This window comes from Dasypus novemcinctus, chromosome 11 (genome assembly GCF_030445035.2).
Source record: "Dasypus novemcinctus isolate mDasNov1 chromosome 11, mDasNov1.1.hap2, whole genome shotgun sequence".
Classification (NCBI taxonomy): Eukaryota; Metazoa; Chordata; class Mammalia; order Cingulata; family Dasypodidae; genus Dasypus; species Dasypus novemcinctus.
In genome coordinates, this window is record NC_080683.1 from 81,957,464 (window position 1) to 81,985,190 (window position 27,727).

The 27,727-nt window shown below is 35.4% G+C and overlaps 1 protein-coding gene across 7 annotated transcripts in view; it reads right to left on the reverse strand.

Moving 5' to 3' along the window:
- Nucleotides 1–27,727, reverse strand: part of ATG5 (autophagy related 5) — a 185,003-nt gene that overhangs the window by 25,123 nt on the left and 132,153 nt on the right. For 3 of the 7 annotated variants that reach the window (XM_058307211.2, XM_058307210.2, XM_071218612.1), the window contains 2 exons: nt 25,855–25,972; nt 2,970–9,354 (listed from right to left, as the gene is read on the reverse strand). In XM_058307211.2, the coding sequence (XP_058163194.1) occupies nt 9,218–9,354; nt 25,855–25,972 (255 nt within the window). In that variant the 3' untranslated portion in view covers nt 2,970–9,217. Of the gene's footprint in view, nt 1–2,969; nt 9,355–12,292; nt 15,767–25,854; nt 25,973–27,727 lie in introns of those variants that run through there. The other 4 variants (XM_058307213.2, XM_058307212.2, XR_011650105.1 and 1 more) reach the window with 3 other exon arrangements.

Genomic DNA, 27,727 nt, shown 5'->3' on the forward strand with positions numbered 1-27,727 from the left:
AGAGAGAGGAGCTCAATTGCCTGAACCACTCTGCTCCTTGGTTTGTTGTGTCTCTCACTGTCTTTCCTCTTTGTCTCTTTGTTGCACCCATTTTGGTTTTTTAAAAAAGATTTCTCCCCACCCCTTACTTTTCACTTGTTGTGTCTGTTTGTCTTCCTTATTTCTTTAGGAGACACCAGGAGCCAAACCTAGGACCTCTGATGTGGGAATTGCCTAATCACTTGAGCCACTTCTGCTCCCTGTTTTGTTGTCTCTCCACATCTAGTATTATGTCATCTTGTTGCATCAGCTTGCTGTCTTCTTTAGGGGGCACCAGGATCCAAACCAGCAACCTCCCATGTGGCAGGCAGGAACCTACTCACCTGAGCCACATCTGCTTCTGTTACATCATCTTGTTGTGTCAGCTCGCTGTGGAGGCACCAGGAACTGACCTGGGACCTTCCTTGTGGTAGCTGGAAGCCAACCACTTGAATGCCATCTGCTTCCCCTCAGTAGCTCTTATTGCACATCAAATAAAATCTCATCTCCTTAGCCTGGTACTCAAGGTTTTCCATAATGTTGTCAGAATTTATCTTTCTGGTCTTATTTTTCCCTCTCTCTTATAAATAATGTAGGTTCCAGCCCAACTGGGCAACCATCCCTCTTAACTTTTATTCATGCAAGGCTCATTGTCACTCACTCTTACTTTTTTCCCAGCTATGAAAATTTTACCCTTCCTTTAAGGTCCAGTTCAAAGGCCCCTTCTTAATGAAGTTTTCCTAATTTACTCAGAAGTTGGGGAAATGTATTCATTCAACAAACATTTAATAAACCATATGATATATGAGGCACTGTTAGAGGTATGGGGATAAAGAGAATAATGAGACAGGTCCCTGCTCTCGTGGAGCTTACATTCTGGTGTGAGGACACCAAAGGTAAGCCCAGGCAACTGCAGGAAATGGGTAAGTATCTGGGCCCTAGATCTATCCTGCCTGGGTTTACATCCTAACTCTATCATTTACTTTCATGATGGTGAGAAAGTTACTTAACTGTCTTGTGCCTGTGAAGCTATATTAGCAACTATTTCATATGACTATGAAGATAAAATGAATTAATATTTGAATAGTACTCAAAGCAATGTCTGGGACTTTGTAAACAGTCAACATGTTAGCTATATTATGAACAAATAAATATGAAATTCCAGAGAGTAAGATTTACTATGTAGGAGGAGATAGGAGGTGATGAGGGGATAGACAGTGACAGTGAGATGGGGGTGGGAGTAGGTATACTTTTAAATCACGGGCATGGGAAGTCCTCTCTAAAAGGGTGACATTTAAGCAGACACCTGGATTGAAAGAGGATGCAAGCCAGGGAGAGTTCCAGGGAGAGAAGGTAACAAGTGCAGAGTCCCTGGAGGGAGAACAATCTTGGTACATTCAATGGAAAAGATGGGCAAGGAGACAAGTATAGATATAATAAAGTATCCAAGGCAGTGAGCTACTAGAGATGAGGTCAGAAGCAGGGATCAAATCAAGCAGAGTTTGGTAGGGTTCTCTTTTGGATGGAATGGGAAGATATTGGAAACTTCTGCCATAACATGATTTATGAAGGACACTATAATTTGAAGAAAAGACGGAAGGGGAGCAAAAGTAGAAGCAAGGAGACTGTTAACAGTTTACTATAGTAGTCCAGGTGAGAGATGATGGTTCCTCAGACTCTAGCAGTAGCTATAGAGGTGGTAAGAAGTAAATACATTCAGGATATATTTTGAAGGTAAAACTCATCAGAACTTGCTAATTTATTAGGTATGGGGAGCGAGGATGGAAATTAAAGATGGCTTATAGGTTTTGAACTGGGTGGCTGGGTAGCATTTATTAAGATGGGAAAGAGCGGGAGAGATGCAAGTTTGAGTGGAAAATTAAGAGTTCTGCTTTGACCAAATAAAAACTTGAACTGCCTATTAGACATTTAAAATGGGATGTCAAGTGAGGGGTTAGGTCTAAGCTAGAAGCTCAGGGGAAAGGCTAATGCTGGAGATAACATAGGATGGTGTTTAAAGTCACAATATGATATCAGGTAGTGAGTGCAGTTAGAGAGGCCTAAGCCCTGGAACATTTTAACATGTTGAAGTCAAGAAAAACAAAGAATCATCAAAGGAAACTGAGAAAGGGGCTGAGGAAGGAGGAAAGCCAGGGGGTGGAGTTTCAAGTGAAGAAAGTGTTTCAAGAAGGTGTGATCAACTGTCAAATGCTGCTAAGCTACCAATCAGTGTATCATCTAGTTAGTTCAAAGTAAATTATTCTCTCAGTTCTATTTTCTCATAGTGCTTTTGCTGATACCTTTATCATTCCAATTTACAAGTATATGTTGTGTGGTTATTTTTTGTATGTCTTCTCTTCCCTTACAGATTAGAGATTTCCTTAAGGTCAGACACCATGTTTTTTTATCCAGAACATCCACCACCCTACTTGCTCTATAAATGCCTGGATATATAAATATAGAATTCTATAAATCTGGGAGAATATGCCTAACAGAAAATTGGCAGTTTGAATTAGTTTTACTGAGCTTTTATTAAAAGTTCTCCTTTAAGACTAAAGTGTGGGCTTTGTTCTGCCTAGAATGAAATTCCCACCATACATCTGATTTGGACTACTGCTAATTACACCCCATCTAGCTTTTTTTTTTTTTAAATACTTTAATGCCTCAAATATAGAGCAATCAAAACTAACTTAGTTATTACCTAGATTTGTTCCCACATGATCTTCACATGAAATCTGGTTTGTTTTCTAACCTGGCTACCTTTTAAAGTTAACTCCAGGATCTGGCAATACCTTCAAAGGTCATCAGTAACTTTCTGTCACATTCTAATTTTAGCTTCATTATTAGGCATTAAGATAAGCTGACATTCCGTATTATATGATAAGTAATCCCAAACCAGTAATTAAGAGAGCTATAGAAATATAGGAACATGAATGAACTGAAAGAAGGCGTGGTTGAAATGACATATTCTTTAATATCTAGAAAAAGGCTGGTAGAGGATAAAATTTTACACAAAATCTTAGGGATCAGATAAAGTTTATGGGTCAATGGCTTATTATCTCTGGAAAAAGCAAACTAAAATCCAAGTTTTGAGTAACAAAAATATCAACATCCAACTTATGGATGTATGTTTTCTGCAACAAACTTTATAGCATTTGGAAAATGTGCAAGAGACAACACAAACTGGCATCATTTTATCTCAAACAAGTACAATCTTGAACTGGGGAACAGAAATTGCTGCTACACACGCCAGTGCCACACAAAACCATCCACCCGTGAAGCCAGCCTCTGCTTGGCCTTAACTGTGCTCGATTTCAGACTCATGATTGTTTTCACAGAATGCCACATAACAACTCCTGGGCTCTCTCTTGGCTAGTTTTTTTTGGTGGTTTCCTGAGAGAAATATTCACCATTAACTCCTCCTTACCTAAGACTTTGGAACAGGGGTCCTTAACCAGGAGTCCAGAGACACCCAAGGGGTTCATGGAAGGATTTCAGGGGGTCTGAGTTTGAATTGAAAACTCAATGTTAGTGTGGGTGTGATATTTATTAAATAATACACAGTATAGTGTGGACTTAGTAAGAGGTCTGTAGTTTCTATCTGACTGGCAAAGGGGTCCATGGAACAAAAAAGTTTAAGAACCCCTGCCTTAGAAGTTTTCTCCAGTACACTGACCACTTACTTTCCTGTTTTTATATTTAAATAGATGTGATGAATTCCAAATCCTTTTACTAAATCTTACTCTCGATGTGGCCCCACAGACCATGGTACTGCTAATACTGACAGCATGACAAAGTGACAGGGTCACACATACAATTACCCCTTTCACTAGTGACATGGCTGCCCAATACGCAGCTATAATGTCAAACTGCACTGTGTCTGGTCACAGGACAGCAGAGGCAAGAGTCACACACTGCATTGTTCACTAGTCAGATCACATCTGAAGCAGAGTTCAATGACTATAGACTCAGCTCCTTGAGGACAGGAGCCATGTCTGCCACATTCACTGCTGCACACCCTGCACACAGCTATTACTTGACATATATTAGGTACTCAGAATCACATGGGTAAGTGTATTTCAAGAGCAACGCTGGCAAATGGGACATATCTGGATGAACGAATGGCTGAAGGAACTAGCTATCTTGCTTGGAGAGGAGTCCGAAGCTTGAGATCTGCTTTCAAAGTAAAAAAGTTGTCATAAAGGGAGGGATAAGACTTATGCTGTATAACCCTAGATCATTTGTATCTAATTTAATGCTGCATTTCCCAATCTAAAATTCAATAGCTATTTTGATACTCCAGTGTGTGTGTGTGGGGGGGGGGGGGAGGAGAAAAGGCTCCAGTACAGAAAGTTGGGGAAATTTTGGATTAAATAGGTTTATAATGGGAAGCACACTTGGCCCAGTGGTTAGGGCATCCATCTACCACATGGGAGCTCTGTGGTTCAAACCCCGAGCCTCCTTGACCCGTGTGGAGCTGGCCCATGTGCAGTGCTGATGCGCGCAAGGAGTGCTGTGTCACGCAGGGGTGTCCCCGCGTAGGGGAACCCCATGCGCAAGGACTGCGCCCTCTAAGGAGAGCCGCCCAGCGCGAAAGAATGGCACTGCCCACATAGAGAGCAGACACAAGATGACACAACAAAAAGAAACAGATTCCCGTGCCACTGACAACAACAGAAGCGGACAAAGAAGACACAGGAAACAGACACAGAAAACAGACAACCGGGCTGGGGGGAGGGGGGCAGGTGGGGGGGAAGGGGAGAGAAATAAGTAAATCTTTAAAAAAAAAGGTTTATAAGATTTCTTAACCTTAGAACATCTCAGAGTCTTTAATATGTTAATGTGCTTTGGATTCTAAGAGGGAGATAAAGCATATAACTTTTTCCAAACTTTTATCCATGTATTTAACAAGTATTTATTACCAACTACTATGTTCCCTGACCAATGCTAGATCCTGGGGATACAATACGGAACCAAACAGACCTCGTCCCTACCTTTGTGGAGTTTATGTCCAGTGAGGGAAAAAAATAACCACATAAATATTAAATAATGAACTACAGCAAATGTTATGAAAGAACAGCTTATCAGCATTTCCTAAGTAAAATGTGAAGCAAACATTTATCCTCTCTCACTCAATATAAAAAACTAAAGACCAAATATTCTCTTAAAACTTTTATAAGGAAGGTTCTAATAGTCTACCTTAGTTTGAATAACCTTGCTCAGGTCTAAAATACTTCCCTTGCTAAAAATATATATTTTCAGAAGTAAAGTCTTAGAGGCAAAAGCAAGACACAAATCACTCATTTATGAAAAGGTCAGAATTAACAAACACTTCCAGATGCTTTGTGAGAATAGCTCCAACTTTAGTGGATGCTTAAATTAAGAGCGATGTTGAAACACACGATATGTGCTGTGGTCTACAATGCAACTAAAATGAATGTGGACTGACGCAAGGATCTGGTCCACAATGATCCCTACTGAAAGTAGCCAATTGAGTAACCAAATCTTCATCAGTTTGATATAATGCCAACCTGAACCAACTGCACTTCGTATATTGATTTCTGAATAAATATTTTCTATTTTTATGGGTAATATTCTTGTTTTTAACAGGAAAATGTAACACTGATTTTATAATGTCATTAAATAATCCTCAATTGATTTTTTTTCCCCTATAAACATTACAGTACCAGCTATATGCCAGACACTCTATTAAGATCTGGGGAAAACAAAGATGAAAAAGCCACTTTATTTATCCTTATGTGAGAGTGGGAAAGCTACAGAGTGGCAAGACAAACTAATTGCTTTCAGTTGAAATGAATTGCTACATCAGTGCATGTTGACATTCTTAAATTTTCAGATTTCTCTTTCACTGTTCATTATCTTAACATATTCTTGGTTAACAGATACGGTCAAAGTGTTTAAAAACCTTGCTTAATGAACTACTTAAAGGATCTAAATATTGAGTCCTTTTTCACTCTGTGATTACTAATATTATGCCTACTAGATTCCACGTAGCATTACATTTGCTAATACATGTAGAGGAGTGTGAGGAATTACAAATTTGTAATTTACACTTAAAGCTACAGAGTAAATGGATTTTTATGATTACAAAGTGGTAATCTAAAATTACCTGAAAAGAGGTACACCTCTCTTCTCCCCCTTGCTTGCCCCCAGGTAATTTTTAATTCTTTCAGACCAAGAGATGAATATATTAAGAAAACACTTAAGAGGATGACCAAATGCAAAAGAGACAAGTAGGTATTTGATTGATTCCATCCAGTGACCAATTGTGAATAGTTTCAAGCTTTCCAAAATATCTTCACATTCGATTTTTCCTGATTATACCAAGATTCTACACTCATGCTTCAACTATATTTGCACATCTAATAGGAAACAAAAGTTATCTCGGACCTACCCATGAATAGCATGATAGAGACTTGTCATTCTTTGGCATGATCCACATAAACTACATTTCTGAAAATTGAAAGGATGAAAAAGTACCTTAAATTGCCTATTAAAAAAATATATCCTAGAAAGGTAACCATTAAAAGTTACTGCCAATCAATGCCAAAACTAATACATTACAGTTTTCTTGGAAAATGATAAAATCCTATCTAGTATCCAGTGAACTGGGATAAACATACAAGACTGGTATGGGTTCATCTCAGACTCAGAATATGGACTATGTATCATCATTCTATACTGACTGGTAGGTTAACTTGCTTCATTAGGAAAAGGCTACTTGTGGCCTCTCAATGCATAAGGCATCACTGTGCTTATCATTTCAATTCTAGTCATCCAAGTGGAAAAAACAAAAAACACATTATGAAGGACAAGCAATGATTTATTTAGGCTGAATTTACTCCCTCCTAGTTAACAATGCCAGTGTTTTTGAAACCTATTTTCATATTCCTAGATCACTATTTACTAATTGAGTTAAAAAGCATATTGAGATTTGTGGCCCTCCCCAATTTTCTTTCATATATTCTCTTTTACTCCTTGTGTCTTTTAAATTTCTTTTGAAAAACTTTTATGTGTAAGACTAAGGAATTTTTAATAATTTCCCCAACAGGTAATTAAATATTCATCACTTCTAACTTTTAGAAATACAGACAGACACTAAGTGTATTTAATTTTTTAATAATAAAAATTTAAATATTCAAATAAAAAGAAACAAAAATAGAGTTTTTATTCTTCTCCTGGGTTTTGGAGACTTGACTTACCTGGAACAAGAAGACTAGAGCTGAGTAACAAAGTTAAGATGCTGGTGTAATTATGAGTAAGTATAAAAAAATGGGCAACAGTTTGAGAAAACTTACTTGAAAATCTGGATATACACACCAGTAGCTCATTCAAGTTCACTGCAGAGAACGCCTCATCTGTGGAAAACTACTATGGCTTACCATTCTCATCACACTTTCTTCATCAGTGCTGAGCACTCCCTGGGAACTTGATCCTTTTGCTCACTAAAGCTCACTTCAGTCTGTCAAAACATCTAGTGGGGAAAATCCCCAAAGTGATAGAAGAATAAACACCTTTAATGTGAACAATCATAATCAGATTAATCTCTTTTGCAAAAAGACAAGTCAGTGGATTTTTTTTCTCCTTTAACTCAAATATTGCTATTTTTCTGCCTTTACTAAATGCCACGTTTTCATTTATTTATACCAGCCACTTATTTCCTACTTGATTCTCTTTTTCTCTGGTCATATAGGTACCACATAGTTTTCTTTTTGATTGAGCCTTGTAATTTCCACTCCAGAATATTTGCTCTTTGGCCAAGTACAACTTTCTCTTTCTGTGAATAAATATACTACTAATCAGTGAACATTACAAAAGGAAAAAGAAAGAAAAGCGATGAGCACTGGAGGAACTTACTTCAACATTCATATAATTTTATATGAAAAAAGTTCGTTTTTATTATGGAATCTAAAACCATTATTTTATGATACTCTAAGCCTTTTAGCATATTTAAATGGGCCAACATTCACCATGGACAGGAAGCTAGCACACAAGAAACATATTGTAATGCACAAATAAGTTCAGTTGGTAGAATCCCAGCAGCTTAGTAAATAAAGTGCAGCAAAAATTTCCTTATAAGAGTTAAGAACTCCAGTAACTTTGAGTATTTTTGGTAAACATAAGGAAAAGCTACTGCAGTCAAGAGATAGGTAATCTTTAGACTTCAAAGACTGGCTGCCAGGACACCAAAGCAAAATATTAGACCTGGAGCCAATGACAAACACTAACTTTGAAAAGGAATGTGTTTTCCCCTAATGTGCAAAATGATCTCATACAGATGCTTAGCATACTATGATTTGACAGGTTTATAATGATAAACAAAACAGCACAGATAAGCTATAACATTATTTAAAGAACACAGATTTTTAAACTGGTAGCAAGAAAGCCTATGCAGCTCCTGAGTCAAGTTATCCTATGCTTTCCATCCACCCCATGTCAATGACGGCCAGTCTGAACAGTAACACATAGAGTGAAAACAGTAATCTACTGTTCCTGACTCAGAAAGTACTTGAAAAGTGACAAAATTTATGTTATTAAATGACAAAACATATTTAGAGGCTTTATTTAAAAATCTCTCACTGTTCATTATCAAAATTACAAGATTGTTTGCATACCAATAGACAGACTGTAAACATAGGAAATTTTCATTAAGGAAAGATGGGTTTACTGTAATTTGATCTTTTACAAAAAATTACTGCAAATTATTGATAACAGAATTTCTCTTTTACTTTCTTAAGCCTAATTCTCTTGAAAATTAAACCAATGTTTCCACTCTCTCAAGCTAAAGTTCAACCATGGTCACCTCCTAGGAAATACCCCTGTTTATTTGTTAATCAGAAATACAAATCGAGTGGCACATATTTCCATTTTCTTCTTAGGTCGAAGGTTTCAGCTTCATTATATTTTACAAGAAAACAGAAGACTTGCAGTGGACCTGTAAAGTCTTTAATGTCGCAGCTGAGGTTTAATGACGGCAGTAGAGGAAAGCAGTGGTGATGCAAAGTAAGACCAGCCCAATTGCCCTTATCTGACATGGAATCTTTTTCCTGCTGGGCTTGCAGCAGAGAAGTGTTTCTGGTCAGAATGCCTCCACTAAATCTGAATGAAGCAGAAGGGTGACATGCTCTGGTAAATCCTGTTTAAAGGTAATTCCATTCAGGCAAACAGTTTTGATCCTTCAATCTGATGGTTGTGGGATGATACTAACATGAAGAAAATTATCTGGGTAGCTCAGATGTTCACTCAGCCACTGCAGAGGTGTCTCCATCATTGGCTCAATTCCATGAATCATTACTTGATTCTTTTTTTCCCCATCTATTCCAAGAAAGAAATCCAACAATAATCAATGAGATCAAAATAGTTGAAGAAAAAATAATTCACTGCCTTTTGAGAATCCTTCATGCATAAAATAGTTAAAACCTGGTCTGTCTCCTGAGCAGGAAATGTGGACATGGAGAAAGTTCAAATGTTGCAATACGTATTACCCAAAACAGAAACCTGAGGGTTACAATGAATTCTGATAAAAATTCTGTTGCTATATGTGAAAGTATTCATTCTTTCTTAATTACTGTGCTTAGCTAGGACTGACGTTAATGAAACTGTAGGGGAGAAAACAGCCCATTGTATCCACTGACCAAATTTATTTTAGTTACATATTAAAAACTGTAGTATATAGCTCTTAAAATGACAGGTATATGAAGTAGGTCAATGCATAGTTAAAAAAAATAGAAAGTATAAGTGTGACTAGAAATCACCAAGAATCAGATCAGTTTTTAGAGCGATGTTAATAAAATAGATGGGAGTTTTAGGTTAATTTTCAGTAAAGTTGTTCAAGTTTAAACCAAAAAGTTTTATAGAGACTATTAGAATAAGAGTTAAACAAAGTTTTAATCAGAAGGAACTAAAAGTCTGACTCAGGAATTCCTGTTTTAGAGTCACAAAACATGATTGATTTTTGTTAAATTAACCCATTCTCTAATGAAAAGGATGAATTAACATTTCTCTTTTAAATTAAAATTCCATTCCAAAAATTTGATTAGTTTTTTTGTTTTTAATGATTCTGGGATGCAATGACAACCTTTAAAGTAAACAGAAATACCCTTGGTTGTTATAGGAAACAGAATGCAAAACCAAACTCCTTTAATGGAAAAACAATACAAAACATAAAGGACCACCAAGAATCTTTGTGTTGCCCTTTTAGCACAATTCGTAGTTTGCCTCCTTTTGATTTCTTCAAAATATAATGTCTTAACTTCTTAGCCTCCTGAAGACAAGACAACAAGGAAAACAGGGAATTCATAGAAATATATGAGGGAGAGATACCCTACTTTTTCCTTTTTGTGTTGTTCAAATGGCTTTTGAATCCCCCAATGTCTAGGCAAAATGGCCTGGTGATGTAGGGTGATAATGATTTGGCTAATCCCTTAAAATCTGAAACAAGAGATTCTTTTAAAGAAATATTTAAACTTCTTGTTAGCAGCAGCACAGTCATGGGAAGTAACAACCAATAGACTGACAGAGGGACACAAAAACACTGCCAGAAGTTGACAAAAGAATGGTCAAAAAATGTAATACTCTTAACAAATATACTATTAATCCTAAAACCAACTAAATAAGAAGTTCCAAACAAACCCCCCACAATTACCATCACTATTTAAAAAGTCTTTAGAAAAAGTCTTCACCTCGAAATAGTACTAGCTTAAAAAATGCTTTTGTTTTTTCTGCCAATCTGTTGCGTCTATATACTCTTGACACAGTTGTGATCACAGTGTTAATTGGTCTTCATAATTATGATATGAACCATATACAAGTAAGATTAAGCTACAGATAGAACACTGTAGAAAGCATGGTATAAGTACTTTGGGAAGATTTTTAAATGTTGAAATTCAAATTGGCATTCAAAGCTGAAGGATAATAATCGGCTATCTGGAATGATGAATCCTCTCTAAGATTGCCAAGGTTTTACCATATTAAATTTTTCTTAGAATATCTGAAAATGTTTCAGTGCAGTTCTCTTCATATTCTCACTGTATTTCTTTGAAATATTTTAATGTTCTCAGAATCTTCCACCTACTTAGCATTGAGTCAAAAAATGAAAGAGTAGTAGTTTAAGAGTAAAAGTTCCTTATCTGTACAGTTTTTCCTTAAGCCAGAGTCACTTTTGGGTACTCTGAAACAGAGCAGAAGAAACGAGTCACAACTCAATATCCAGGATACTGTGCTTAAAACAGTATTTAAATGTGGGAGCAAATACAGTATGGGATCCTGTACACTTACACATAACATGTGTGAAAGACTAAAAGAGTAAACCCTCTTAACAAAAGGATAGATGAAGTTTATGAGTTGTACAAAAAAAGCTGGAGAACTTAAGCACTATTCGAACATTTTGGGTAGCAAATCCAGTCAATCACATTACCAAAGCCCTGAATAGGAAGTACTTATTCTCTGGTTTAGAATTTGGGGCCACTTCGAATCTATAATATGAAAGTGTCACTAACTAAACATAGACAACTAAGGAAGAGGATCTAGAAGGTCTGTCATATTCTTCAATATCATCGTTTAGTGCTTTAAGTATATTATAATATTAGTCACTGCCTTTACTTGTCAAAATATTCCACCTGCCTGTATTTGTCTTTTTTTGGTTTGTTTTCTGGCTTTCCCCAACACAAATATAACTAGAGGGTTTCTTGCAATGGGACCCCAGTTGCCTTGGAACTATTAACTGGAGTTTCTCTTATTTATCACTGTAACCTCAGTGCCTTGCTTGGTGCCTGACACATAGTAACTGATCAATAAATTTGACCAAAGCATGGATGATTTCATTGCTGGTAAAATATACTACCAAGAAAAATATTTTGAGAATAGTTTCTAATGGCCAGCACTGTCATGTGGAAGGGCTTTGCCTGTAAACAGTTTTGATTTTTTAAGTTTTAAAAGAGCAAAAAGTAAAAAAATATCTCAACAAGCCAAGTATATATGCTATTACCTTAATCCATGCTATCATAAATAACAACAAAGCATGACTAGATATTTTGGTAATATCGAAAAGAACAAAAGGGAACAGTGAAAAATTAGCAGATGTATATATATTTTTAAGAGTAGAAATGAAACACTTGATGATATTGCTCAAGTAAACCATGCTTTGGGCAACCATGTCTTTGTGCTTCAAAATGGAAATCTAGAACTTAATACTTGGGAATGAGAAATATGTCACTACAAATCAAATGACTCAGGAGAAAAATGGTACTCCACATTTCAAATTTTAAAAAAAAGAGTTTACTACTCCACAAAGTAGACAAACATTCGAGACAATAATCAACTGAACTAGGTCCATATGAACTTCCCTTTTATAGAGCACATTTTTTTGGTAACTTCAGTCAGCACATATTTTTTGGTAACTTCAGTCAGTACATATTTTCTAGTAAGGACATTCTCTTACATAACTACTATAGTATAGTTATCAAAACCAGGAAATTTAACTTTGATAGAATACTATTATATAATCAATAATCCATATTGAAATTTTATCAAATGACCCCCAAAATGTTTTTTCTCCCTCTTGCTCTAGTGTAGGAGCCAATTCAGGAATAACACACTGCATTTAATTTTCAGGTCTCTCTATTCTCTTTTAATCTGTAATTGTTTCTAAGACTTTTTTTAAACAGTGATAATTTAGAAAAGTACATGTCATTATTTTGTAGAATGTCTACAGAGCACTTTTTTTTTTTAACCTAAAACTACTGTTACTCTAATTCACCTCATAAATATAAAGACAGTCACTCAAAAATACTTTGGGGTTCTGAAAGAAAAGCTCAGAAATAAATGTCAGAGATATGTCTTTTCTTTAGATAGAAGAGGAACTGAAATCACTTTAAGAGTTAGATGTTAAGTCTTAAGAGATCATATTTCAATATAGAAACTATCACTCTAAAACTTCATTTCTTGCAATTATCTTACCAAAAAGTCCAAATATTCTGAAATCAGATAAAAATGTACATGTGTCACATAATTTTCTATCACCAAGAGTCTAATAAAAACACTTAAGTCTAAACCAGCATCTACTATGAAGAGGTCATTTTTGGAGGTGTATTACATTAAAATATATATATAAACACATAGATTTTGTAGTATGATTAGAATGACAGGATTTATACAGAGGGGAAAAAAAAAATCACATTAGCTAAACAAGTCATTAGTACCAATATCAAATTTAGAGCAGTAGTAGTTTTTCTTTAAGATTTCTTTTTAAACCCCGACATGTCTGCTCTGTGTCCGTTTGCTGTGTGTTCTTCTGTGACATGGGCCAGCTCACTATGCGGGCCAGCTTGCCTTTACCAGGAGGTCCTGGGTATCGAACCCTGGACCTCCTATATGGTAGACAGGAGATCAATTGCTTGAGTCATGTCCGCTTTCCCAACAGAAAACTGATTCCTATACAAAGGTATATAAACCATTAATATAACTATATATAATATAAGAGGTAAGGAGAAAGGGAAAATTATACACTGATAATTAACAAGGTGCTATTGAAAGACAAATTGGGAATTAGGCAGCTTGAATTGCATTTCCATTTTTCAGAAATTCCATTTCTGATAAAGAATGGAATTCATATCTCTTCGGGGCTGCTTCTTGTATATGAAATAAAGGTATTTGTATAGATCCATGGTTTGCAAATCTGGCTGGCCATCAGAATCATTTGGGAGACTTCAGAAACCAGGTGAAGTTGGGGCAGCTCTTGTGGATATGGGGTTACACCTATCTTTCAAATACTGCTGGCTGACTTGGGACCGGTGGCAATTTCTGCGCTAACTCTGCGGGGCCACAGCTTATAAACCACTGGTCTAGAAGAGATCACTAACATGTCTTCCAGGTGTAGTACATAAGTCTTTTAAGTCAAAACAACAAAATATTTCTATTCAAAGTAAAAATCACCACAAGCCCATAATTCAAGAGTTTTAAATTCTCAGACAAACCATTTAATTTTCTGAGTCTCAGTTTCCTCATCTGCCAGGTAAGATGAAGAATTCTAATCTCAGCGTTGTGTAGAAGGTCAGGTGGGATATCCAAGGAAAAGCACCCAGCATAGAGCTTGGCCTGGGCTTGGACACAGTAGGTATTAAATTAAGTGACTTTCTCTCCATATCCCTAACACAAAACCAGCTTTTAATAAGGTCATGTTATAGTAACAAAAAGTAAGAACTTATAATTATTCTTTCCTGCACACAAGTTCATGGGCATAACTTAATTCTTTTAAAACACGGATTCAATTATGTGACTGGCATGGAAATGGCTAAGAATTTGGCCTCATGTTAATATACAGTGTGACCTACTCAGCACCATTTCTATGCAAGACTTTTATGAATGTGTTAAAAAAAAAAAAAAAAAGCAAAAACCCACAGACTCGAATATGATGTAAACAACTAAATGAGGGAATGGGTGTAGCTCAGTGGCTGAGTGCCTGCTTCCCATGTATGAGGTCCCGGGTTCAATTCCCAGTATCTCCTAAAAAAGGAGAGAGTGAAAGATTCTTTAAGCATGTTTAAGTTCTGTGGATTCATTTAATAGCATTCTTAACATATTGTATCTATCCAGTAGAAAACACATATCTATTAGGCTGGTGCAAAAGGAACTGCAGTTTTGGACTGTGAATATTAAATCATTATAACTAGACTCAAATACATCCTTATTAATCAAAATAGGAACTATTACAATCAGCACATTTTTGTCAATGAGAAATAAGTTTGTTTATTTCTGTAGTGTAAAAATCTGTTTCAGGATTCAACAAACTCTTGGAAAGCATTTTCTGTATCTTGCTCTTTGCGGAAGCATTTTCCCTGCAAAAAGTTGTCAAGATGCTTGAAGAAATGGTAGTCAGTTGGCGAGAGGTCAGGTAAATAAGGCAAATGAGGCAAAACTTTGTAGCCCAATTCGTTCAACTTTTGAAGCGTTGGCTATGCGATATGCAGTCAGGTATTGTCATGGAGAAGAACCGGGCCCTTTCTGCTGACCAATGCCAGCTGCAGGTGTTGCAGCTTTCAGTAGTTTTCAGTGTATCTCATTGATTTGCTGAGCATACTTCTCAGATGTAATGGTTTTGCTGGGATTCAGAAAGCTGTAGTGGATCAGACCAGCAGCAGACCACCAAACTGTGACCATGGCCTTTTTTTGGTACTAGTTTGCCTTTGGGAAGTGCCTTGGAACTTTTTCTCGGTACAACCACTGAGCTGGTCGTCACCAGTTGTCATATAAAATCCACTTTTCATTGCAAGACACAATCCAGTTGCGAAATGGTTCATTGTTGTTGCACAGAATAAGAGATGACACTTCAAAATGATGATTTTTTGGATTTTTGGTCAGCTCATGAGGCCCCACTTGCCGAGCTTTTTCACCTTTCCAATTTGCTTCAAATGCTGAATGACCATACAATGGCTGACACTGAGTTCTTCCCCAACTTTTCGTGTAGTTGTTAAGACGATCAGCTTCTATGATTGCTCTCAATTGGTCACTGTCAACTTCCGATGGTCAGCCACTACACTCCTCATTGTCAAGGCTCTTCGTCTCCTTTGTAAAACTTTTTGAATCACCACTGCACTGTACGTTCATTAGTAGTTCCGGGGCCAAATGTGTTGCTGATGATGTGAGTTGTCTCCGCTACTTTACGACCCATTTTGAACTCAAATAAGAAAATCGCTCCAATTTGCTTTTTGTCTACCATCATTTCCATAGTCTAAAATAAATATAAACAGTAAGTAATAAGTCATTAGCAAAAAAAAAAAAAAAAAAAAAAACACATAAAGCGAGAAATGCACATCAAAATGATGCATCATATAAACACATTTATTTAAGAATGTATTCCAATATTAAATGGCAAATTTCAACAATGCAAAACTGCAATTACTTTTGCACCAGCCTAATAGAAGTCAAATGAATCCTCCTCTACTATTGTTAAATAGGTTTTTAGGCTTTTAAAAAAACAGATGAGAACATTCAGATGAGGGGGAACCTTCCAAATCTTTATGTTAGACATTAAAAAATATAACATTATTTGCAAACTCAGCCTATGTGAAGAATCTGTCTTTAGAAATTTCTTTACCAATGGCTCACAACCTTTCCCATCCCAATCTGCCTTTTATTCTTTATTTCTTAGCCACTTTTCAACAAGGAATATAACCTAAATGTCTTTAAAAACAGGTTACCTGAGATTCTGAGTTTCCCTATTACCATTAGTATGTATACTAAATATATGGGATCGGTTTTAATTTAAAGGACATGGAAGAAATGGATATCCTCAAGGGAAATTCATACATGGTTTAATCAGAAAATTTCAGTTTAATTAAATGAATTGTTTTTAGTTCATACTTGTCAACACGGAATAAAAGAACCCTAAGGCCAAAAGTTGCAACCCCTATTTAAGCTTGTGGCTTCACATTTATATTTCGTAATTCAGCAAAAAACTACTTATTTTATTATCTTGGAATGTGTGATGCTGAAGGTAAAACTTCTGAATATACTTAATACCTCTGAAAAAGTTTTAAACAATAAAGAGATAAGCTTTTTGACTACCACAAGTATGAACAATTTTGTTCTGCCTGACAAATTCTTTAACCTCTGATATGTTCATTAGTAAAATGTCAACTAATTGAATCCACTGACATGAAAAACCACAGGCTGAAATCTGAAGTGCATACATCATGCTGAAAGATTTTGACTCAGCCAGGGCAGTAATAGTCAGTGAGGTCAGGTCAAAGAGGGTTAAACCACGTCAGGATATAGCCAAAGGAATACATCAAACGCTGATTTTAAAAGGGCAATTAATCTTAGACAGAAATGCTTCCTGGGGAATGAGATCTCAATCTTAAGAGCACACTACATGATGTAGCAGTAAAAATGTACATATACAAGCTTACAGAGCTTTCATCCTATGATCACAAACAGAAGGAGAGTGCTGTTTATCAGCGAAGTACAAACCCATTTAAAAATACTTACATTAACTTCTTCCGGATCTACACTCATTTAGTAGTACAGGTCTTAATGAACATATAATATCAGAGTTAATATAAACCACATATCTCTTTCTATGCATAGATTATATTTAGTATATATTTACCATATCTGCAGAAACCAGAGGTTTGACCCTTACCATTTTAAACAAGATATTAAAAATATGTTCATGTTAATTCTTTCATTGATTTTTGCTTATAATTTTTATATTTCTAAGTAACGGCATAAACCAAAATCTTAATTTTAAAATCTATTTAATTACCTATAATTATAAAACTGTGTTAAATTAAGTGATTGAAACACATCACATTGATAAACAGATAAGTTTGACAGTAAGTAAAAGTACGTGGCAAAGGTTAGAAATTAAACTTTGTTCTCTGAAAAGAAAGCCTTGAAATAAACTTCGAAAATATAAGTTCAAATGTTTTTGATCTTCTTTCATAAAATAGACCAGTAATTCTAGCTGGCTGGAACAGAACCCATTCATATGTCAAGTATAAGTTATAGAATATTTCAAAACGATTGATTAGTCAATGTTGCCCAAGCCTTAGGACAAAGCACAGTCATGGAGGGCAAATGAAGCAATTAAGGCAAAGAATTTGACCCATATAAACTTAGAAAGTGATAGCATAATGATAAATTTAAGAAAAGGAAATATACTATAATTACCAATTTAAAATTGAGCCCAACATGTTATTTCTGTCCAAATGTGAGTCTGATCTTTGCTCATGAGGACTGCATTTGAAGAACTTTTGAATTCCCACTGGGAATGGTGCTAGCGTTTTTTTCCATAAAATATGTATGCAGTGAGGAATAGAGAACAATGAAGAGCAGAGAGGATTAGGATGAGCCTGAAAGGGAGAGGCTGCCATATTAGCCAAATGATCCATCCTACAGGCCAGGCTTACAGTATCTCAGCAAAGTTACAAATGGATGAACTTTCAGGGTTTGTTCAAATAACTGAAAAGTCACATACATGTGCGATCTGTTGTTCACTCTTCTTCAATGAAAAGCTTTCACTAGCAGCATCATCTATTAGTTTATTTTTGGGCCTCTTACTTTACAGAGCTTTACTTTAGTATATTTAAACAAATATAATATGATAATCAAGGTGGCTGAAAGGGATGCAATGACTATGGAAATGACTTAGTAAAATAAGTCTATTTCCTCATTATCAAAAGCCATACTTCTGTCATTTCCAATTTAAGCCTAGAAGTTAATTTCTAAAATAGGTAAAAATCAGGGGCATAGAACTCTTGCCATAATTTGAGGTATTTTATCTTTATCAGAAGTTATATCAGTTTGCATTTAGAGTTCATCCTAGATTTTCACTTTTTGTCCATAAGCCAAACATCAAAAGTACTTGTCTCCAGACAATGAGATTATCAATGATGAAACAAACAAAAAGAAAACCCAAATCGTTTTTATAATTTTACTTTCATTTGTGAAAAAATGTGAGAAACAAAATTACATTAATTGTAAAACCTGTGAAAAGTCCAAATCTCACTTCAAAAAAACCTTTGGCTCCTGTGAGCCTGGTAGCACTAAAACATTCCTATTTTACAAGAAACCTGGATGCAAAAAAAAACCCAAAAAACAAAAAAAAACCTAAGTGATCTTTCGAATTAAAAATGTGGAGGTATAGAGGGATACGAAAATAAAAACAAATTCTATATGAGTACACAATTACCGAAATTGTAAAACCATTTTGGATTATTACTGTCAACCCTAAACATTCATTCTGATAAAATCTGGGGGATTATAGTTCTATGTTTCTGTGCACAAATAAACTGAAATGCTGACTCTTCTGGGATAGTGTCATCATGCTGACAAATGTGACTGTTGCTGACTCAAACCTCCAATCTTAAGATATCAGAATCAACCAGATTTAATTCTGTCCAAACACTTGAAGGACCTACCTCATATTAATAACATGAGATTTAGTTGTTTCTTTTCTCAAATTACTATATGTATGAAAAATTTTATTACAACAAATAGTTAATTCCCTTTACTCACACAAATAATTATACATTATAGAGCAAAGGAGGAAATAGGTGAATATACCATCTTTTAACAACTACTCTGTGGCTTCTTAAAAAGCATATTAAAAATAAAGCAATATAATTTTTAAGTTAGACTGTCCTATATGGGGTGTTATGAGTTCCTCAGCCTCAACTTGATGAGGGTATCTTTCAATGTACAAACCAAGCAAATAATCAATCTTAGTCATGTGGTTACTCAGTGCCTTTCTTACACATCTGACCTCACAGAAAATTAAACGCACTTATGGGGAAAAGGTAGAAAACCAAGGCTAGTCCTTCAGCAAACCAACTCTATATTACCCCACAGTCACCAGTCCCTGGGTAGCTGGTGAAAGATACTAGAGTGGGCATGTGGCATATAGGTGACCCCATCCCTCTCTTTCATCTGTCTAGTTTCTGCTCATCCTTTAAGACTTAGCTCAGTCTTCTCTATATCCCCCAGAATAGGTAAGACAGCAATTTTAGGTGTTTCTTAATATTCTCTGCATATCTCCATTCCTATATATACAACTCTGCATCTTTCTGTCCATTCCAATTGGACCAAGAGCTTTTTAAGAACAAAGACTATGTCTTATACATTTCGGTATCCCCCGTATAACATAGTATTATACTATACAAAACATAGTATAATGCGAAGAAATAACGGTGAATAATGAAATATATACCATAAAATGAAAACAAATGTTAACTGGGAAAGGTTTCAAGGAATAATTCCCAGGAAGCAGAGCAGAAATGGAAACAGGAGAAGGCAAGTGGCTATGGGATTTTCATTTGGTGGTGGGAGAGGTGCAGGCAAGCTTTATAAATTTGCCAGTTTGCATGGTAACATCAGCCTTTCCCTCACATGCACCCCATTTATAAAACATCAAATATAATATTGTTACAGAGAACATATCAACTGAAACCTTGTAATAAAATTATAAAAGTGAGAATAGACATTTTTAGTTTCCTAAACCTAGCTTGGTAGGATTTTATACACTATATTAGAAGACTGGGAAATGAAATATGATTGGGCAAAACTTATATAGATATTTTACGTTCTCCAAAATAAAGGTATAAATGCTAATTAAATAATTCTTGTGTGTACATGCTTTTAATTAATAAAGAAATATTTCACTTCAGGCCTGGTTCAGAAGCTTAGTGTTCCAAGTCATTTTAACTCCAGCTGACACCACAAAAACAATTTACCTGAGCTCACATTTGGTTGTTCCCTATTACCTCTAACTTGGCTAACTCCTCCAGCCACTTATAAAACACACAAACAAAAAACAAAAAAATACATATGGGAAGAGTGACCTAAAACCTATCTCCATAAATATTAGTACATTCTACTTTCAAGTCTAATCATTTGTTGTAGGGAGGAGCAGACAATGGTGCCACCTAACTTTTATGAAGTACTTTCTTTTTTTATGTGATGACAGGCAGTTCTTACACATATGCACACAATCTTAAAGGCTTTAGCTTTCAACTTAAGTTGGGTGCAGGTGTGTCAAAATGATTCACAAATGCCAACACCATAGGTGTTCTCAACCAGATAGTAAATAGTTCTTTACTGAAACAATGGTTTGATGTTTTGGATACTCCCCACAGAAACTGACATGAAAGCTATTTTCCAATACAATGTAGTAAAAGGAAGAGACAAAGATAAAAGACAGTTGTTTTAGAAATGTATTATTATCAACAGTGCCTCAAAAGAGGAGGCACGATTTATACCATTTCTAAGAAGTGTGTGTGTGTGTGTGTGTGTGTGTGTGTGTCCCCTTTCCAATATAACCATTTGACAGTTGCAGCAAAGGGGGTGGGGGGGTGGAGTCTGTCATACTGCATCTGACATTTGTTCATCAAATCCTCTTTCCTGGACTAAAGCGAACAAATGTTAAATGCATCTGAAATTTCCTAAGATGCAGGATTGTGGATACAAGCTGGGAGTGGCCATCTCAACTTCCCCTCCATAAAAAAGATAAAAGGGAAGCCACACAGTGGATCTCCAGGGAATGGGTGTACAGATACGGCAGGCTAGAAATGTAGAGATAACAAAAATTCTTTAAAAGAATAAAAAGGCTCACAAATGTGCCATTCTCATGCAGGGACCATGTTAACCTTTATGAATTGTTGTCGTATGAGTGTAGGAACTTCAAGTCAGAGCAAAAAGGTGCATTCTGACACCGTGTCAGCGCAAAGAGCATGACTGCTTTTCATTGACATGCCTGATGGTTAGAGTCAGCATCTAGTAAATTAAACGAGAGGAGAAGCCAGAATTATATACAGGAATGCTAAAATAAAACCAACAAAATAAAAGCAATAGAGGTTCAGAGTTACTAGGATTGTATTAGGAAATACCATAAGAGAGAGCAGAGCATTATCGGCAGATCAGATACTACACACAAATCATAGGATAAAAATCTAGGAAAAAGCAAGCATTTCAGAATTTTAAATGAAATTAAAAGGTTAAAAGAAATGAAAGCAAAACAAAACAAAACAACAACAAATGGTAGCATACTAAAGTGGAAAAACCAATGAACCAGGACGTGGAGACCTGAGTTCTAAACTTAGTTTTGCAATTAGGGAGCTAAATGACCTTTAATAAATCATCTAAAAAATTAAGAGACTGAAATAAATTAGCTCCAAGGAGCTAGTTATAAGACTTTTCAAAGATACCAAAACAAAATTAACACCCAACTAATTTGTTCCCACTTTTCTCACCTCTTCTTCCCCAAACCTACTGATCGCAAAGAAACTGACAACCATGAAATAGAAATGAACTGAACAAATGACTGTTGTTTTAACAAAAGGCAAAATAAAATTTCATCAAATCCTCTTTTCTGGACTAAAGCGAACAAATGTTAAAACTTAGTTTTTACAAATAAAAACACAAGTGTATCAAGCAAAACTCCTTTACCCACACTGGAAAAGAACCGGTTATTCTGGGTATTTGTCTACAACTGTGCTGCTGGTTTGGGGACAGATCATTACAGTAGAACATTTTTCTTCCAAGGTTTGAATTTCATTGTGATGTTCTCACTCAATAGTAAAGAATCTTATAAAGAAATAAATTTAAAATGACACAATTATTTTTGAAGGAAGTCTGTCAAAAACACCTAGGAAAACCATAAGTCATTTGAATATTAATCTTTAGCTTAAATTTCAATTACTTTTAAGTGACTGAATATTTTTCAAATGTTGATTTAGAGATTACAAATACTCAAAAAGAGAAAACTGCAGTTCAGAGGCAAATAAGTGAAAGCCAATTTGCATTAAGCAGTATGAGGCTTATGGATATCATCTCTGTTGTCAATAAAAATTACTAATGTCTTAATTATATCTCAACTGGAAAAACTAGTCCATATTCCAAACTCCTCAAGAATGTAATACAACAGACATTAAATCGATTTAAAAACAAAAACAAAAACAAAAACCATTACAGCACAGAGAAAATGAACTGGAACAATAAAAGTCATCAGGAATTTCCCAGCCAAAATATCTGTAACCTGAATTCAAAAATAAAAAGTTTACTTAACTATCTCTGGAAAGATAATCAAGAAAATGGTAAATTAACATTGGTTGCCTCTGGAGAGGGGAATTGGGTTAGACTTTGGTGACTAGGAGATGGAAGGGAGACCTTTCAAAGAAGTCTTTTACATACTTTTGGATCTCAGAATTATATAAATGTTATCATCTATTAGAAAAAAAAATTTAATTATTTAACTGAGCACAATCCAGTTACTGGATTAATTATTTAACTGAGCACAGTCCAGTAACTGGACTTCATCAAAATTAAAACTTTTCTGCTTCAAACGAAAATGAAAAGACAAGCCTTAGGGAGAAAATATTTGCAAATCATATATTTGATAAAGGACTTGTATCCAGAATATATAAACAATTTTCAATACTCAGTAATATGAAGACAAATAATCCATGAAAAATTGAGAAAAAGAGTTGAATGGATTTTTCAAAGATAAATATATATAACATGGTTAATAATAAAGCACATGTAAATGTGCTCAGCATCAAGCCATTAGGAAAATAAACAATACATGTGAGTGAGCATATAGAGAAAGTGGAGCTGTCAAACACTGCTGGTAGGATATAAAATTAGGTACAACCACTTTGAAAAGTTCAGCAGCTTCTTAAAAAGCTAAATATAAACCTACCATTTGACCTAGTCATCCCACTCATTAGAATATACCCAAGACAAATGAAAAGATATACAACCAAAGACCTGTATGTGAGTTTTCACGGCAGCATTATTTATACAAGTGAGAAACTGGAACAATCTAAATCTAAATGTTCACTGACTAGTGAATGGATAAGCAAAATGTGATATATCCACTCAATGGAATATTACCCAGCAACAAAAAGGAATGAACTACTGATACATGCTACAACATGGATGAAACCCAATAACACTACTCTAAGTAGGGAAAAAAAAAGAACTGCAAATAACTACATATTATATGATTCCATTCATGTGAAATATCCAGAAAAGGCAAATTATAGAGAAAAAGCAAGTTGTCTGTGATTGGTAGTACGAGCTGAAATTACCTGCAAACAAGCACAAGGGAATTTTTTGAGGTTACAGATATTTGAAAACTAGTGTGTGGTGGTGGTTGCACAAATATATAAATTTACTAAAAATAACTGTACTGTCAAAAAATTATTTATCTGAAATTCATATTGATAACTAAAATTATACGGCAGCAAAGATGGATTAGTATTCTAAGATAGTATTATAAATATCTTAATGTTCATTATCCCATGATTTAATGACCATAAGCCTTAAGTTTCAGGATTATGATATAAAGAATAAGTTCCATAATTAGAATGTTCAGTAAATACTTATGCTAGCACTACAGATATAAGAATGAGGAAGAAAGACACCGTCAGAAACCTTGATTATAGTTCAGTAGAGTTTGGTGAATACCAATGATATGGTAAGCCTTTAAAAATAAATTTCATAGGGACGGGGCTGTGGCTCAATTGACTGGGCTCCCATTTATCATATGGGAGGCCCTGGGTTCACGTCCCAGGGCCTCACTGTGAAGGCAAGCTGGCCCATGTCCAGGGAGAGCTGATGGCCTACACCTGTGGAGAGCTGACAGCCCGTGCCTGCGGAGAGCTGGCGCAGCAAGATGACGCAACAAAAAGGGAGACGAGCAGACACAGAAGAACGCGCAGCAAATGGACACAGTGAGCAGACAGCAAGCAAGCTGCAGGGGGGGTAGGGGGATAAAAAAATTAAGTAAAATTTTTTAAAAAAATAAAAATAAAAATAAATTTCATATCATGCCTCAAAAAAACTCTTAAACCAGTGAATACTGTGATGAACTTCAATAATTTTGAGTACTAGTAAACAGTCTTTTTAATCAATTCCTTCTGGTACTGGTTTTGATGGTATTTTTTAGATGCCCTTCCTCTCCTCCTACTGAGCCTTTGTACATTTTAAAAGTGCTAGATATACGTGAGAATTCCAGTGTGGGCAAGCATACTTGGTTTAAGAAAGACTAATATTTAAAGAAAGAACGACACAATTTTTGAGCACTACATTCTTTGTTTAGTTATTCAGGCTATAATAGCAACATTCCCTCCAGGCCCACTTTGTTACTAATTCCACTTATTAGGCAAATCATTTCCTTAGAGTCTACATGCTTCTTAAACTATGTGATACAGTTACAAGTCATATAAGTAATACTGCAGTCTCCCTAATTTAGAATATGTTCATAAGAAAGGCAGCATCAACAACTGATACTGATGCATTTAAAATTCCTTACCCCTTTCCATAAAGGACTTAAAGTGGCAATTTAAAATTTTTTCTCTATATGATAAAGGTAAGTCTATGCACATATATTTATAAATATATTAATATGCCACAGAAAAGTTTCCTTATATATAGTCTAGTGATCAATAATAGGGGTAGGATATAAGCTGTTCAATAATAAGAAAATGATTAAACTATGGTATATAGATATGGACTACTGTACCATTATTTTAAAAAATAGCTTCCAAGAATTTTTAATGACTGGAAACATACGTGCGCACGTGCACACACACTCACACAGCAAGAGTGGTATCTATAAGTTAAGGGATTATAAGCATTTTTTCTTTTATTGTTTTCTGCATCTTTCTGTATATATAAATGTTCCTCATATAGCAATCAAGATGAAAGTTCAAATTCACTGATTTCTGTGCTTTTCTTTTGTCTACAGGAAATCAATTTTAACCTAAGCAATAAAATGAGGACAATGAGACACCACAAATTCTTGATCAGATTACTGAAATGTCAAAGCCTGAGAGAACAATGTTGAGAGAAAAAGAATCAATAGAAGGTAGCAAAAAATTCAAATAATATACGTATCCATTATTCAGTATTTCAAATATTCAAATATCAACCAAAGGGAAGATTTTTTTTTGCCATCTCTTAATTCCTTACAATTAAGAAACAATACAAGATTAGAAAAAAATAGTTACCAGAACTGAATTCACAGTTAAAAGGCCCAGGGCTCCAGAGATGTTATAATAGGGTAATTTTAAAAGTTTATCTTATTTTACTGAAGAGTATTGATTTGTTATTTTGTTAGTGTCAATAATTTAAAAACATTAATTCAGTATTAAGTATTTGTTTCAAAAGATTTTTTCCCCACAAGATAATGAATTATCTTCCTGAAGTAATCCAGTAGAATATTCTTTATAAATATAGAATGCCTATGTTAACTCAGTAACAAAAGGTTTAAAACAAGAAGTGAAAGAAATGTTTTAATGTTGCCTATTATATTACCTTCAGGAGCAATTGCTGAAGGACAAACTTCTTTGAGGAGATCTCCTAGTGTATGCAATTGTCCATCTGCAGCCACAGGACGAAATAGCTTCTGAATGAAAGGTCGTTCAGTTGTTGTCTATTTGAAAAAATAAAAAAGTAATTTAAGCAATTAAGTTTGTTGCTAACTACAAATTTTAAGTTGGCCTTAGGTACCTCCTCCTGATAAGGTGTAAATCAGATGTGCTATTATTGTCAAAAATGTTTAGCACAATAAATTCAGGTAAATATAATCATGAAAAAACAATCATATAAAGTGAGCTTCTGGAACTGGCCTGGATTCTATAAAAAGTCACAGGCCTTAAAAAAAAAAAAAAAAAAGATTAAAGGAGACTGTAGAAACCTAAAACTAAATTCAAAGAATAAACCTAAATCTTGACTAGATACTGGATTGGAGACGGAAAAACAAAAAACAAAAAACAAACCTCTCAGCTACAAAAAGATAACTGGGGAAATCTGAATACAAAATGCTAAATAGGTGATACTACAGAATTAATGTCAAATTTCTTAGGTTTGACAAAGGTTATAAGAACAATACCTTTATTTTTATTTTTTATTTTTTTAAAGATTTATTTTCATTTATTTTTCTCCCTTCCCCCTTCCCCCGTCCCCCCCGCCAGTTGTCTGTTTTCTGTGTCCATTTGCTGCCTGTTCTTGTTTTTGTCCGCTTCTGTTGTTGTCAGCGGCACAGGAATCTATGTCTCTTTTTGTTGCGTCATCTTGCTGCATCAACTCTCTGTGTGTGTGGTGTCATTCTTGGGCAGGCTGCACTTTCTTTCGTGCTGGGTGGCTCTCATTATGGAGCACACTCCTTGCACGTGGGGCTCCCCTAAGTGGCACTGCACTCCTTGTGCGCATCAGCACTGCGCATGGTCCAGCTCCACACGGGTCAAGGAGGCCCGGAGCTTGAACTGTGGACCTCCCATGTGGTAGACAGGACACCCTATCCACTGGGCCAAGTCCGCTTCCCAATACCTTTATTTTTAAGAAACTCATGCTCATGTACTTAGGGATGAAGTGCTATGATGCCTGAAACTTAGCTATGAATGTTTGTGTGTGGGTGGGTGTGTAGAGAGAGCAAATATGGAAAAATGTTAATTATAGCTGAATCTAGGTGAAGGGTATATGATCTTAATGTTTACTTTCCTAAACTACCTGTATAGGTACATCCCAAGGATGATGGAGGCCTCATCTCATCATCACAGAGTGCAGAAGCTCTGGCATCAGGCTCTGGCATAATCTGACATCAAATTAAGAGTACAATCATTTATGATCTCTATGATCTTGTACCCAGTCTCTTTATCTATCTGTAAATTTAGGACAATCACTGTTTTTTTAAAAATTTTTAAATAAGCTTTAGATTACCTAATTGTTACATTGAAAATATATGGGATTCCCATATACCCTACTCTCCCTGCTTTCCCACTTTCCCCGCATTTGTGCAGTACATTTGTTACGATTGATGAAATATACTGAAGCACCGCTATTAACAATGGCTTACAGTTTACAAAATGATTTACACTTTGTGCCAAACAATTTTATATGTTTTGACAAAAAGTATAATGGCCTGTATCCATCATTGCAATATCATGCAGAACAATTCAAATGTCCCAAAATTGCCCCATGTTACCCGTTCTTCCCTTTCTCTCCCTTCAGAACCTCCGATGACTACTTTCTTTATATGAATGGTACAAGTTCATCCATTACTAGAATAAGAAGAAATCTACTTTAGTCCATAGTTGCATTTCTTCATTCCTCAATCTTGAGGAATTGGGGATGGTGATGCCCACTCTGCTTCCAAGTGGGAGGGACTTAGATCACATAGGGTAGATGG